This window comes from Alosa alosa, chromosome 10 (genome assembly GCF_017589495.1).
Source record: "Alosa alosa isolate M-15738 ecotype Scorff River chromosome 10, AALO_Geno_1.1, whole genome shotgun sequence".
Lineage (NCBI taxonomy): Eukaryota > Metazoa > Chordata > Actinopteri > Clupeiformes > Clupeidae > Alosa > Alosa alosa.
The window spans coordinates 23,571,486-23,583,985 of record NC_063198.1 but is presented as its reverse complement, the minus strand read 5'-3'; the positions used below and the strand labels follow the sequence as shown (position 1 = coordinate 23,583,985).

The following is a 12,500-nucleotide window of genomic DNA, read 5'->3' as shown; positions in this document are numbered from 1 at the left end:
AATACAAAGGAGTTCTATTTCTCCCTTTTTGGAAATCTGCAGCTACTTAAAGATGAATCCAAGATTGTGATCCTTAATAAGTATGCCATGCAAAGACTGTGGCAAACAGTGGGAGAGGAAGATTAGACAGGTAGAAGACAGGTGGAGATTTATCCACTATTTTAAACTAGTCTTTATACTTTGAAATCGCAATTTTAAATGTTAGAAACTCATCCCTAAAATCCTCTGACTAACTGTAGCCAGCAGGTCTGCATCTCCCACACATCAGTGAGCCTGTCTTATGCAGTTTATTTTAAGCTTAAAAGACAATCTTATTAGAAAACATCAATGTTCAATGTTCATTTCCAGCCAGCTGACATATGGATTAAAGCACACAGAAACATTGATGAAAAATAAATGAAATAATTGATTTTAGGAGAGTTTAGGAGAAATACTGGTGCCCTGCTAACAACTGAGGGATTAAGCCTTTTAGCACCTTTATCTCCTATGCTATTTGTGTGTGTGTGTGTATATGTGTGTGTGCGTTTGTGCATGTGTGCGTGTGTGTGCACATGTGTGTGTAGGTGTGTGTGTTGACGTGTGTGTGTTTGCATGTGCGTATGTGTGACAGACTGTCAGACTGTGTGTGGAGGTAGGTGGCCACACACCTGCTCGGCCTGCTGCCCCTGGGCGAAGTTGTCCAGGTAGGTGCCCGTCAGTCCCGTGCCAACGATGGTCAGGCCCTTTCCTGCCTTCAGCTGATTTGTCAGGGACAGGAGGCGTGGCTGCTCCACATTAAGCTCCCCGTCCATGCTCACCAGCACCAGGATCTGAGGCCTGTGTGTGTGTGTGTGTGTGTGTGTGTGTGTGTGTGTGTGTGTGTGTGTGTGTGTGTGTGTGTGTGTGTGTGTGTGTGTGTGTGTGTGTGTGTGTGAGAGTGTGAGTGTGTGAGTGTGTGTGTGTGAGACAGACAAAGAGAAGTGAGAACGTCATCAATTGGGTTATCACACTTTTTCCATTGACAGAGACCACGGTCACAGAGGATGCATGTATTACATAGCACTGTATATAATGGGAACTGGTAAATTCAATAGATAGAATATATTCTCATGTTCTCTTATGTTTTAGAACTCTGTCGGCTTGATTTGAGAAATGCACCGAGCAGATGAACTCAAGGTGCAGGAGTGAGTTAAAGATAAAGGGATAGAGTGAGTTAAAGATAAAGGGAAAGATGGATGGATGGAGATGCACAGAGAGGAAGACTGAAAGAAAGAATATAAAGGTGGAGAGATAAAGTGAGAGTGTGAAAATTACATAGATAAAGAAAGAGATGGAGGGATATATACAGGAAGAAAGAGTAAGATAGAAGCAGAGAGGGGGCAGAGAGGTAGAGAGAGAAAGAGAGAGAGAGAGAGAGAGAGAGAGAGAGAGAAAGAGGGAAAGAGAGAGACGCAGAGATCGAGAGGTTGAGAGGTGGGGGTAGAGAAGTAGCTACAGGCAGAGAGGGGGGATAGAGAGATAGAGAGGGAGAGGCAGAGAGAGAGAGGGAAAGAGAGAAGAGACACAGAGAGGGGGATAGAGTTAAGAGACAGAGGGCAGGACCCCACGCAGCAGAAGAGCAAAGTGACTCAGCTGTGTGAGTGTGCAGAGCAGCCTTCCATGTGTTTCCAACCCATCACATCACATGGGGCCGCACGGTACCGCAGCATGACGGAGCCTCAGTGGGCCCAGCACAGAGACCGCTAGGCCAGACAGGTCTAAAATAGCTTACTTATTCTTAAAATCAGTCTTTATATCAAGTAATTGTACACGTTTTTACCCTCCTTTTTCTGTGTCCCTTCATCATCGGCAAGTAGCCAGTGCTGGGCCAGATCTGGTGTGGATCTGGCCCTCATGTGGCTCTGATTGGAGTCTGACTCACAATCAAAAACCACACAACAAAGTATTTCCACTCAACTTCAATAAAAAAGAATACTTGGAATTGGTGGTGCTCGTCTCATTCAAGATTAGTTTAGCAGTCCTGACCGACTGGCTGTAGCACTTCAAATTACCTCCGGAACAGAATATTTAAAAAGTCCTTTAAATTAGTCTTCCTCCATTTCAGTGACTTTGTGCTCTGAGTTTGACATGAGTATTTATGTGACTACATATGGTCTCCCATCTGTGTGTGTGTGTGTGTGTGTGTGTGTGTGTGTGTGTGTGTGTGTGTGTGTACATGCATATTTTATGGTTGGCACCTCAAGGCATCTGAAATCTGGGACATTTTTGTCAGTGGGTGATGGGGAGGGGATGGCCTGACTGGAGTTAAAAACGAAAGAGATTATGGAGTAAAAATAGGCTACAGCTCTGTTGTAACGTACAGGTTCTTTGAAGGAAGGCCAACATACGTAGTAGTAAATTGAACATACTGTTTTACATAACAGATTACCTGAATTCCTGAATTACTATTATTTAATCTGCATCAACTACGGTACATGTATTTATCTAGGTCATCAATGTACCAACAGGGCCTTACTGTACAGGTAGTCATATGTTTGATCAATGTGTGTGCACCATGGGGAACCTATGACTATTATGACCTACTATGACCTATGACTAATATGACCTATTACTATATTAGTAAAATTGTGTTACTATATTCATAAAATTTAGATTTTGCAAGAAGAGTCAGAGGTGTTGTGAATGTAGTTTGATGGTTTCGCAACATGCATAAAATTGTGAAAAACTGTAAAAACACCTCTACCAACTTCTCTTTATTATGGTTTCTATGGGTATACTGTTTGTTTTATCTCTCTTTAATATGGTTTCTATGGGGATACTGTTTGTTTTATTTCTCTTTAATATGGTTTCTATGGGGATACTGTTTGTTTTACTTCTCTTAAATATGGCTTCTATGGGAATACTGTTTGTTTTATTTGATTTAACTCTTTTGATACCTGTGTTCCTCTGAGTTTTGGGTGATGCTTTAACCTGCCAGGGATCTTGTGGAGGACATAGTCTGATTTGGGCTCTGGGAGTGTTCTTTGTTACCCTGGAAATCCAGAGTTCTCACGAGAGCACAATGGAATTGTCTCTGCGAGACACTCTGGCAAAGAGCAATGATGCACGTTACTTTTACCCCAACATTCCGGGGAACCAGCTAAACTGATGAAGACAGCGCTGCAACGTTGGAGGACAGTAGGCTACACATGTTGGTCTTGCATTGGCAGTTTCACGCGGGTCATCATTGCCCTTGGACTTTTTCAGCCGGTTGGAAATTGGACTAATTTTAACATGATTATTATTATTTTATTTATTTATTTTCAATTTTCTGTGTTGTCTGTCTTGTATGTCTTAGTGTCACGGGAACGCTGGCAACTACGCCGCTCCGTCCGGCATCTTTTGTGTTTGTTATTTTTTAAATGTGGTGTCATGTGGTGTCAACGCTGGCGACTATGCCGCTCCGTCTGGCATTTTTAGTTTTATTGTCTTTTGTTTTTTGTCAATGTCTTGTATGTGGAGCGCTTTGGGTTGCACTTTGTGCATGTTAAATGCGCTTAAATAAAACGAAATAAAACTGACTTGACTTGACTTGACAAATGCGCTAAATAATACTAAATAAAACTGACTTGACTTGACTTGACATTGGTCGTCGTGTTATCCGACTGCGTCGAAGTCCGAAATCATTCAGAGTAAACATTGTCTAGTGTTATCCAATTGCGTGCTGTGAGATTTTTAAATGCATGCTTGTTGCCGCCCCTCGAGTTGGGCAATTTACATTGTTCTTTGCCTGACCCTTATCTTTCTAGATTATCAGGGTCTGGATTTTCCAGGCTAGTTCTTTGTCTCATGTCCTTTCGGAATATACCTCATGATACATGTTATGACCGCTTCACTTTAATACCTCGGCTTGCAGTAGATGCGGGCCTATAGATGTGTATAATAAGCTGCTCGTTCTCATCAGATCATACCTCCCTGAGGCAAAACCAATGTGTTTGTAGCTAGTGTGCGAATGTGTGATGTTTGAACTCAGTGTTTGACTTTTGATGTCAGTGTGACTGTGTGTGTGTGTGTAGTATGTGTTTGTGTATGTGTGTGTGTGTGTGTGTGTGTGTGTGTGTGTGTGTGTGTGTGTGTGTGTGTGTGTGTGTTTCTCACCTCCAGTTTTTGGTGTGAGGAGGCCCCTCCTCCAGCCTCATGAGAGCGAATCGGGCGGCACTGAGGGACAGCCCACGTATCCCATCACCCCACTCCTTCTCCGCTCTGTCAACAGTCAATAAAGAGTCAGGACAGGACAAAGGCCAGTAATCACACGCACACACACACACACACACACACACACACACAAACCACCATACCACTAAGATCATAATCAAGTCAAACACATACTACACTCCACAAACAAATACTCGACTGAACGCAAATATCATAATCCTTCACACTTTCACTCTAATCCAGACTTAACCCTCTACACACACACACACACACACACACACACACACACACACACACACCCACACACACAGACTCTCTTTCCAGTATCTGTGCATCAGCCATGGCCCAGAGAGCAATTCCATTTCACTCTAGTTCTGCCCTGGAGAGCCCAAACCAGGCGTAGCCCAAATCCCAGAAACGGCTCGGATCAGAAACCTGGAGTGGCTTGTGTGTGTGCGTGTGTGTGTGTGTGTGTGTGTGCGCGTGTGTGTATGTGTGTGTGTGTGTGGATTAGAGACACCCCCTCGGCCCTCTGTTCCCATCTGTCTCCACCACCACGCTCCACTCACCCACGGAACTCGATATACTTGTAGATACAGCCGGCGATCACCATGGCAACGATGGCATGAGTACCAGGACCAGGAACAGCAGATGAACATACAGAGGAGAGGAACCATTTACAAGAACAAACTGAGAACCAAGTGCTGAAACACAGAACCACGGAAGCCAAACAAACTGAGAACCAGGCACCCTTAGAACAAACTCATCCCCAGGAAAGCCACCCAGAAACAAACTGAGAACCAAGTGCTGAAACACATAGAGGGAAAGCCAAGGAAACAAACTGAGAGTGCTGGAGAACCACGGAAAGCCAAGCCATCTGAGAACCAAGTGCTGAAAACATAGAGAACCACGGAAAGCCAAACTTAGAAACAAATTTGAAACACATAGAGAACCACGGAAACTGAGAAACCTGAGAAACCAAGTGCTGAAACACATAGAGGAAGAGAGAACCAATGGAAAGAACCCGGAAAGCCACCCTTAGAAACAAACTGAGAACCAAGTGCTGAAACACATAGAGAACCACGGAAAGCCAAGCCACCCTTAGAAACAAACTGAGAACCAAGTGCTGAAACACATAGAGAACCACGGAAAGCCAAGCCACCCTTAGAAACAAACTGAGAACCAATTCACATAGAAACACGGAAAAAGACAGAAACAAACTGAGAACCAAGTGCTGAAACATTTTAGAAACAAACTGAGAGAAACACATAGAGAACCACGGAAAGCCAAGAGCTGGCAAGGGCACATAGAGAACGGAAAATGCCGGAGTTATGAGAACCAAGCCCCGTGTCCAAACTGAGAACCATTATAGAGAACCACGGAAAAGCCAAGCCACCCTTGAGAAGGAGAACCAAAAAAGATGTTAGAAACAAACTTTTCAGAAAAACAAATAGAAGCAAAGGAGAACCCACTGCCTAGCCTCACTGAGAAACTATTCCAGAAACACAAAGACAGTGTTTTAGTGAGTGAGCATGGCAGGGCAATAAAAACGGCCATGTCGGAGTTATCAGCCCCGGTGTCCTAACATTATCCTTGAGAAGGAGCAAAAAAGATGTTCTTTTTTAATAGAATACATCCAATCTACAAGAAATTATTGAAAACTCTCTCTCCCTGCACACACTGCTCACCCATATTGGTTTTTATTTTTTTTTTTATCTATGAATTATTCATCTCCTTATACAATAATACATGTTTACACATTCACAGTGTTATACTCCAGATGGTAATAGGTTTGGCATTGCTGCTGTCTGATATTTGTTGTGTAAACAGGCAGGAAGTGAAATGAAATTGTAAAAGAGAAAGGGAGAGGAAGATAGAGACTTCACAAAGGACAGAGAGAATGGAGAGAGTGATGTGAGACAGAGGTGGAAAGAGAAAAAATAGAGACAGAGAGAGGAGAGACCGGGAGAAAGAAACAGAGGGGGAGAATGAATGAAAGAGAGAGCAAGCGAGAAAGAGAGAGGAAGAATGATTCACTCAGATTCACAAGGTAATTCACAAGGCCAAAAGTTTTTTTTTGCCCGCGCTACTGAACTCAATGATGACACATGTTATATTCATGAAGCAGATCTCAACAGCTACAACTGACTCACTCTGAGCCAAAGCACAGCCAAACAGACAGCTATTTCACAGTTCCTGAACATGACAAATTACAACATGTCTCATTGGCTGGGCCTACTTGTTTTGGACCAATGAAACATGCTGTGAGTGGCAGTCACACTCACCAATGGTAGAACTTGAAGCGGGGTCTCCAGTTAGGGGTCCTCAGTAGAGTTTGTAAAGCACAGGCCAAGTTCACAAACATGTAGCACATCAGAAAGAACCTACCGGAACACAGAGAACAGGTCAGATCTGACCGGAATACAGAGACCCAACAGGTCACAAGGGAAAGATAATGATACAGCTGTAGCAAGTATATTTTTGAGTTGGACATATACAACATTAGTCGAGTTTCCATTACAGGTATTGGGCCCACTACCCAGGTAGAGGAGACAGGTACAGGACCACCTCGCTATTCAGCCCTTTCAGCTTTTGTGTCCACTGCTTACAGCAGTGTTTCTCAAAGTGTGGTCTGGGGACCACTGGTGGTCCGCAAGCTATCCCAAGTGGTCCGCGAGCAGACGTGGTAAAACATAATATAGACGAGTTGTTTGCCATATTGAACTAACTTGTATGTAAATCCAAACAGTTCTGCAACGCTGCCTATGTAAGTTATGCCAGTTTAAATCATATGAATCCTCTGACACAATAAGCAAGGTGCAAAGAAAATAAGCAACGTGGCTCAGTGAGTAAGCCTATTGTGTAAATAACTATTTAAGTAGGTCTACTCTTTTTTTTTTAGCTAGATGGTCCGTGAGGTTTTTTTTTATTGATTAAGTGGTCCTTGGTCTGAAAAGGTTTGAGAAACACTGGCTAACAGGACCTACCTGTATGCAGCCTTTTTTGCTGCACGATCGCGACGCTAACTAGATTAACTAAAATGCCATAGCAGCTGCAGCAAATACTCTCCCCACCACTGATACACTTTTGCTAAATCCTTTATTATAATTGTGCTTACGTGTACTTACAGTAACCTGAATGTTCTTACTACCTAAATTAGCCTATCTACCCTTCAAATGTACTGAACTGAATTCAAGAGACACCATAGGCTTCATTTGTAATTACTAGTGGTTGGGGGTGGTGCCGGTGTCACCACACACACACACACACACACACACACACACACACACACACACACACACACACGTCTCACATGGAAAGGATGGGAGCGACGGCGTCGAGGGAGGCGATGAGGATGCCGCTCTCACAAATGCAGGCGGTCAGGAGCAGTGCCCAGGTGGGCTCGCCGTTAGCCTTCCCATGACCAAACACCTGCAGGCAAACACAAGAGCGTGAGAAGGCCGGGTGAGTGTGTGTATGGTGTGTGTGTGTGTGTGTGTGTGTGTGTGTGTGTGTGTGCATCCTTGATGATGTCTGCCTCTCTGTGAGCTATATGTGCATGTGTGTGTGTGGCTGAGTGTGTGTGTATACTGCATGTGTGTGTCAGCTGATCCTGTGGAAAGTGAGTGTGGGTATGTATGCCGGTGTATGTGTGTGTGTGTGTGTGTGTGTGTGTGTGTGTGTGTGTGTGTGTGTGTGTGTGTGTGTGTGTCTGTGTGTGTGTGCTGTGTGTGTGTGCTGACCCTAAGGAAGGGCACAATGCCATCCCGGGCGATGGCCTGCATCAGACGCGGGGCGCCGGTCAAGCTCTGCAGCCCTGCACCACAGGTGGAGAAGAAGGAGCCAAACACGATCACCCACGGTGATGGCCACGCCAACGTTCCAATGACCAGGTTCCCCCTCACCGCCTCTCCGAACCTGAGCAGCACAACACACAAATGACCAATGTCACATATGCTCACACACACATACTCCACACATACATACACACACACACACACACTCAAAATGACTCTCACACACACACACACACACACACACACACACACACACACACACACACACACACACACATACAAAATGACTCACAAATACACACACACCCTCACACACACACATACACACACACAGACACACACACAAACACACACCCTCACTCACACACACAAACACACAGGACCCAAATAACACACACATACAACACACACAAATTAGCACAGGACCAAACTCCTGTGTGTGTGTGTGTGTGTGTGTGTGTGTGTGTGTGAGTGTGTCTTACTTGTCCCGCAGCACTGTCCCATCAATGCAGGCACCAAAGAGAACCACACTGGACATGTCTGAGGAGGACGGTCAAGGCTGCAGTGTTGCTTTTTACAGTTTGTTTGTACTGTACCATAATGCCCACTAGGGGCACCCAACACATACTGTACAATTTATGTGGAGTGTGGGTGTTTGTATGTGCCCGCTTGTGCTCATTTGCGTACTTGAATGATGTGTGTGTATGTGTATGTGTATGTGTGTGGTGTGTGTGTGTGTGTGTGTGTGTGTGTGTGTGTGTGTGTGTGTGTGTGTGTGAAGGATACAGATGATGGAGGTGGTGGTGATGGCCAGGATTGTGCCAATGGGGATGGACTTCTGAGCATCACGCAGATCACCTGACCGGTTAGACCCCGCCATGATACCTGTGGGAGAAAAACACACACACACACACACACACACACACACACACACACACACACACACACACACACACACACACACACACACACACACACACATATATAAATGCTGTTGGAGCCAACAGCCTCCATAATCTGAGTTTTCCTCTGATGAAGACGCATTAAACATCTGCTGCTGTCAGCACCCAGCCAGTCCCCATCTCCATGGTGATGATATCATCTCACACACAAACACATCTATGTAAACACCAGATGCGTCTCACTAACACAGACACATCCAGTCCATCTGACATGGCATAGTTAAAAACCTACACATTCATTAACAGAGAGCATTTAACACACATCACATATGTAATCTTACACCTCACACACACACACGCACACACATATAGCTCACAGAGAGGCAGACATCATCAAGGATGCACACACGCGCGCACACACACACACACACACACACACACACACACACACACACACACACACACACACACACTCAAACTGCCCATTCCATCTCTATATCAAGTAGATTCTCCACAGCACCCTGAACTTTGACCCGTCGGCACTTCTATTTGGGTGCGCTGCCCTGTGAGGGCGGGTGAGGTGCAGTGCTGACCTGTGACGGACGGGAAGTAGATCCCCACCAGCAGGGTGAAGAAGGACGACATGTCGGCCAGCACGTAGCGGCTGCTGGCCTTGGTGCTGGGCTCCGCCTCAGGGATGTTGGGCACGCCCAATTTCTCAATGTACATGCCCTTCTCCAGGTAGTTCCCAAACAGGTTCTCTGTGGAGGGCCAGGGGCAGGGGTCAGCAGTGGAGACCATGATGGCTCAATGTCATGTGTGCAGTGCACGTGTGTGTAATATATAGTGTGTATATACACACACTATATATTACTATATATTATATATTACTATATACTATCAAGTCAAGTCAAGTCGGCTTTTATTGTCAATTTCTTTACATGCACTGGTCATACAAAGAATTGAAATTTCGTTTCTTACTTTCCCATGCAGACATGCTTTTAAATACAGACATAGACATACTATAGACATAGTCATAGACAATAAACATTAAATTAAAGTGCAAGACTGAAATATAGAACATGTATGTATCAAAAATAGAAATATAGGACATATATATAAAAAAAAAAAATAAAGGTAGTTGTGTTGTATATTTATATAGTCTTAATAGTTACATGAAGTTTAAACTTGTGCTTGTGTGTGACCTGTATATTTACATTGATATGCAGTATGTAGTAATTTGAAGTATTATCAGGCTTGATGTGAAGCTAACACGTAGGGCTGGCAAGAGTCACAGCATACTATACTATATATATCATTATATATTATATATTATATACCATATATGACTATATACTATACTATACTATACTATACTATATATTATATATATAATATATATTATACTGCTCAAAAATAGTAAGGGAACACTTCAATCATACACTGGATTGGTACTCTGACACTGTTTGGTTCTGAGCACTAGTAAAACTTTTGAGGCGAGTGTTTTATTTTGCAAGAACTGTCAGACATTCTTTGAATGTAGTTTGAGAATGGAGAAAAGAAAGGTGGAAGGTTTCAAAAAATGTGTTTAAACAATTGTGGAAAACTGTAAGTGTTCCCTTAAATTTTTTGAGCAGTATATATATATATATATATATATATATATATATATATATATTTATATTAGGGCTGTCAAGCAATTCAAACCAATCTAATTAATTACATATTCTGTCATCAAATTAATCTAAATGAATCGCATGCATCCATTTTTTCTATGAATGTAATTAATAAATATTTCAATTCAGATTGGAGGGGGAGCTCTAGAGTTGTGCGATACATTTATATTTGATTTATTTTGCCGTTGTAAATAGCCTACTTCTCATTACTTGTCCCCCCTGTACGCAATGTAAATGCTTTTGTTGTGGAGGCTAAGGACTAACAACAGGCAAAAACTCTCCAAAGAGCTATATCTGATCTTTGGCTGATCTTTAATGCAATATCTACATTGTCCATTATCAGCAACCATTCAACCAATGTTCCAAAGGCACATTCTGTTTGATCTGATATCATGACATCATTTTTCAAAGGGTAACTGAGAAAACATTGGAGAACCCTTTTGCAATTATGTAAGCACATAATGTAATCTGAAAACTGCTGCCCTGATTAAAAAAACAATGCAACTGATCTCAGCTGGTATTCTGTCTATAATGGAGTGGAATGGACATTTCTAAGTGACCCCAAACTTGTGAATGGCAGTGTGTGTATCTGTTGGCGTATCTGTGTGTGTGTGTGTGTGTGTGTGTGTGTGTGTGTGTGTGTGTGTGTGTGTGTGTATGGTGTGTGTGTGTGTTAGCTCTCACCCCACAGGGCTCCACTGGCGACGCCTGGGATTCCCTGGATGACGCTGATGTTGTTGTTGGTGAAGTACTCGTCGCAGGTGGCGTTGAGGAGCTCCGAGTCGCAGAACATCCTCCACAGCTGAGTGGTGACGGTACCGTTGTCCCGCTCCACCACCTTAGCACACACGTCGAAGCCCCTCCACACCAGAGTACGGTTGCCCAGGACACACACCCTACACCAGAGAGAGGGAGAGTCACTGACATGAGACAAACTCACACACACAACACACACACACAAACACAGACACACACACACACACACACACACACACACACACACACACACACACACACACACACACACACACACAAACACAACACACACACACACACACACACACACAGACACAGACACACACACACAGACACACACACACACACACACACACACACACACACACACACACACACACACACACACACACACACACACACACACACACACACACACACACAAACACAGACACACACACACACACACACACACACACACACAGACACACACACACACACACACACACACACACACACACACACACAAACACAGACACAGACACACACACACACACACACACACACACACACACACACACACACACAGACACACACACACACACACACACACACACACACACACACACACACACACACACTCACGTGGAACTCGGGCGGATCGATGGCGGTTTTGATGACTCCACGTGAGACGGCGATGATGGACAGGATGACGCAGGCCAGGAAGACCAGCGCCAGCTTGTTGACGTACTTGACGCCCACAAAGACCACGATGGCCATGAAGCTCAGCACCACCGTGCCGTACACACGCATGTTGTTCAACATGGCCGCCTCCGCCTCCGCCCCCTCCAGACCCTCCATCTTAAAGATGGCTGCCTGCGGCACGATGTACACCTGACAGGAAGAGAGGGCGTTTAAGGACACTCATAAATGACAAGACAGACAGACAGATAGATAGATAGATAGATAGATAGATAGATATAGATGTTTGATTGAATGATTGGTTGTTGATTGATCGATTGTTGATTGTTGATTGATTGAAGCAAGAGATACATTTTAAAGCTACCAGAAATGTGTTGTCATTGTAATTGATAAAGATGCAACATCCTAACTAGAAATTACATTCTTAATCTCAGAGCCAGCACAACTTTGAACAGTATATTAAATATGAAAAAGTCTGAAGTGCACAAAAGGACAATATAAAGATGACATATAAA

The 12,500-nt window shown here is 43.8% G+C and overlaps 1 protein-coding gene across 1 annotated transcript in view; it reads right to left on the bottom strand.

Moving 5' to 3' along the window:
* Positions 1-12,500, bottom strand: part of slc12a5a (solute carrier family 12 member 5a) — a 180,806-nt gene that overhangs the window by 10,374 nt on the left and 157,932 nt on the right. Inside the window, exons 7-18 of the mRNA XM_048255271.1 lie at positions 11,921-12,177; positions 11,233-11,444; positions 9,466-9,633; positions 8,757-8,855; positions 8,453-8,510; positions 7,917-8,091; positions 7,487-7,605; positions 6,459-6,557; positions 5,094-5,143; positions 4,743-4,809; positions 4,117-4,221; positions 648-816 (exon numbers count right to left, since the gene is read on the bottom strand). Of these exons, the coding sequence (XP_048111228.1) occupies positions 648-816; positions 4,117-4,221; positions 4,743-4,809; positions 5,094-5,143; positions 6,459-6,557; positions 7,487-7,605; positions 7,917-8,091; positions 8,453-8,510; positions 8,757-8,855; positions 9,466-9,633; positions 11,233-11,444; positions 11,921-12,177 (1,578 nt within the window). The remainder of the gene's footprint in view (positions 1-647; positions 817-4,116; positions 4,222-4,742; positions 4,810-5,093; positions 5,144-6,458; positions 6,558-7,486; positions 7,606-7,916; positions 8,092-8,452; positions 8,511-8,756; positions 8,856-9,465; positions 9,634-11,232; positions 11,445-11,920; positions 12,178-12,500) is intronic.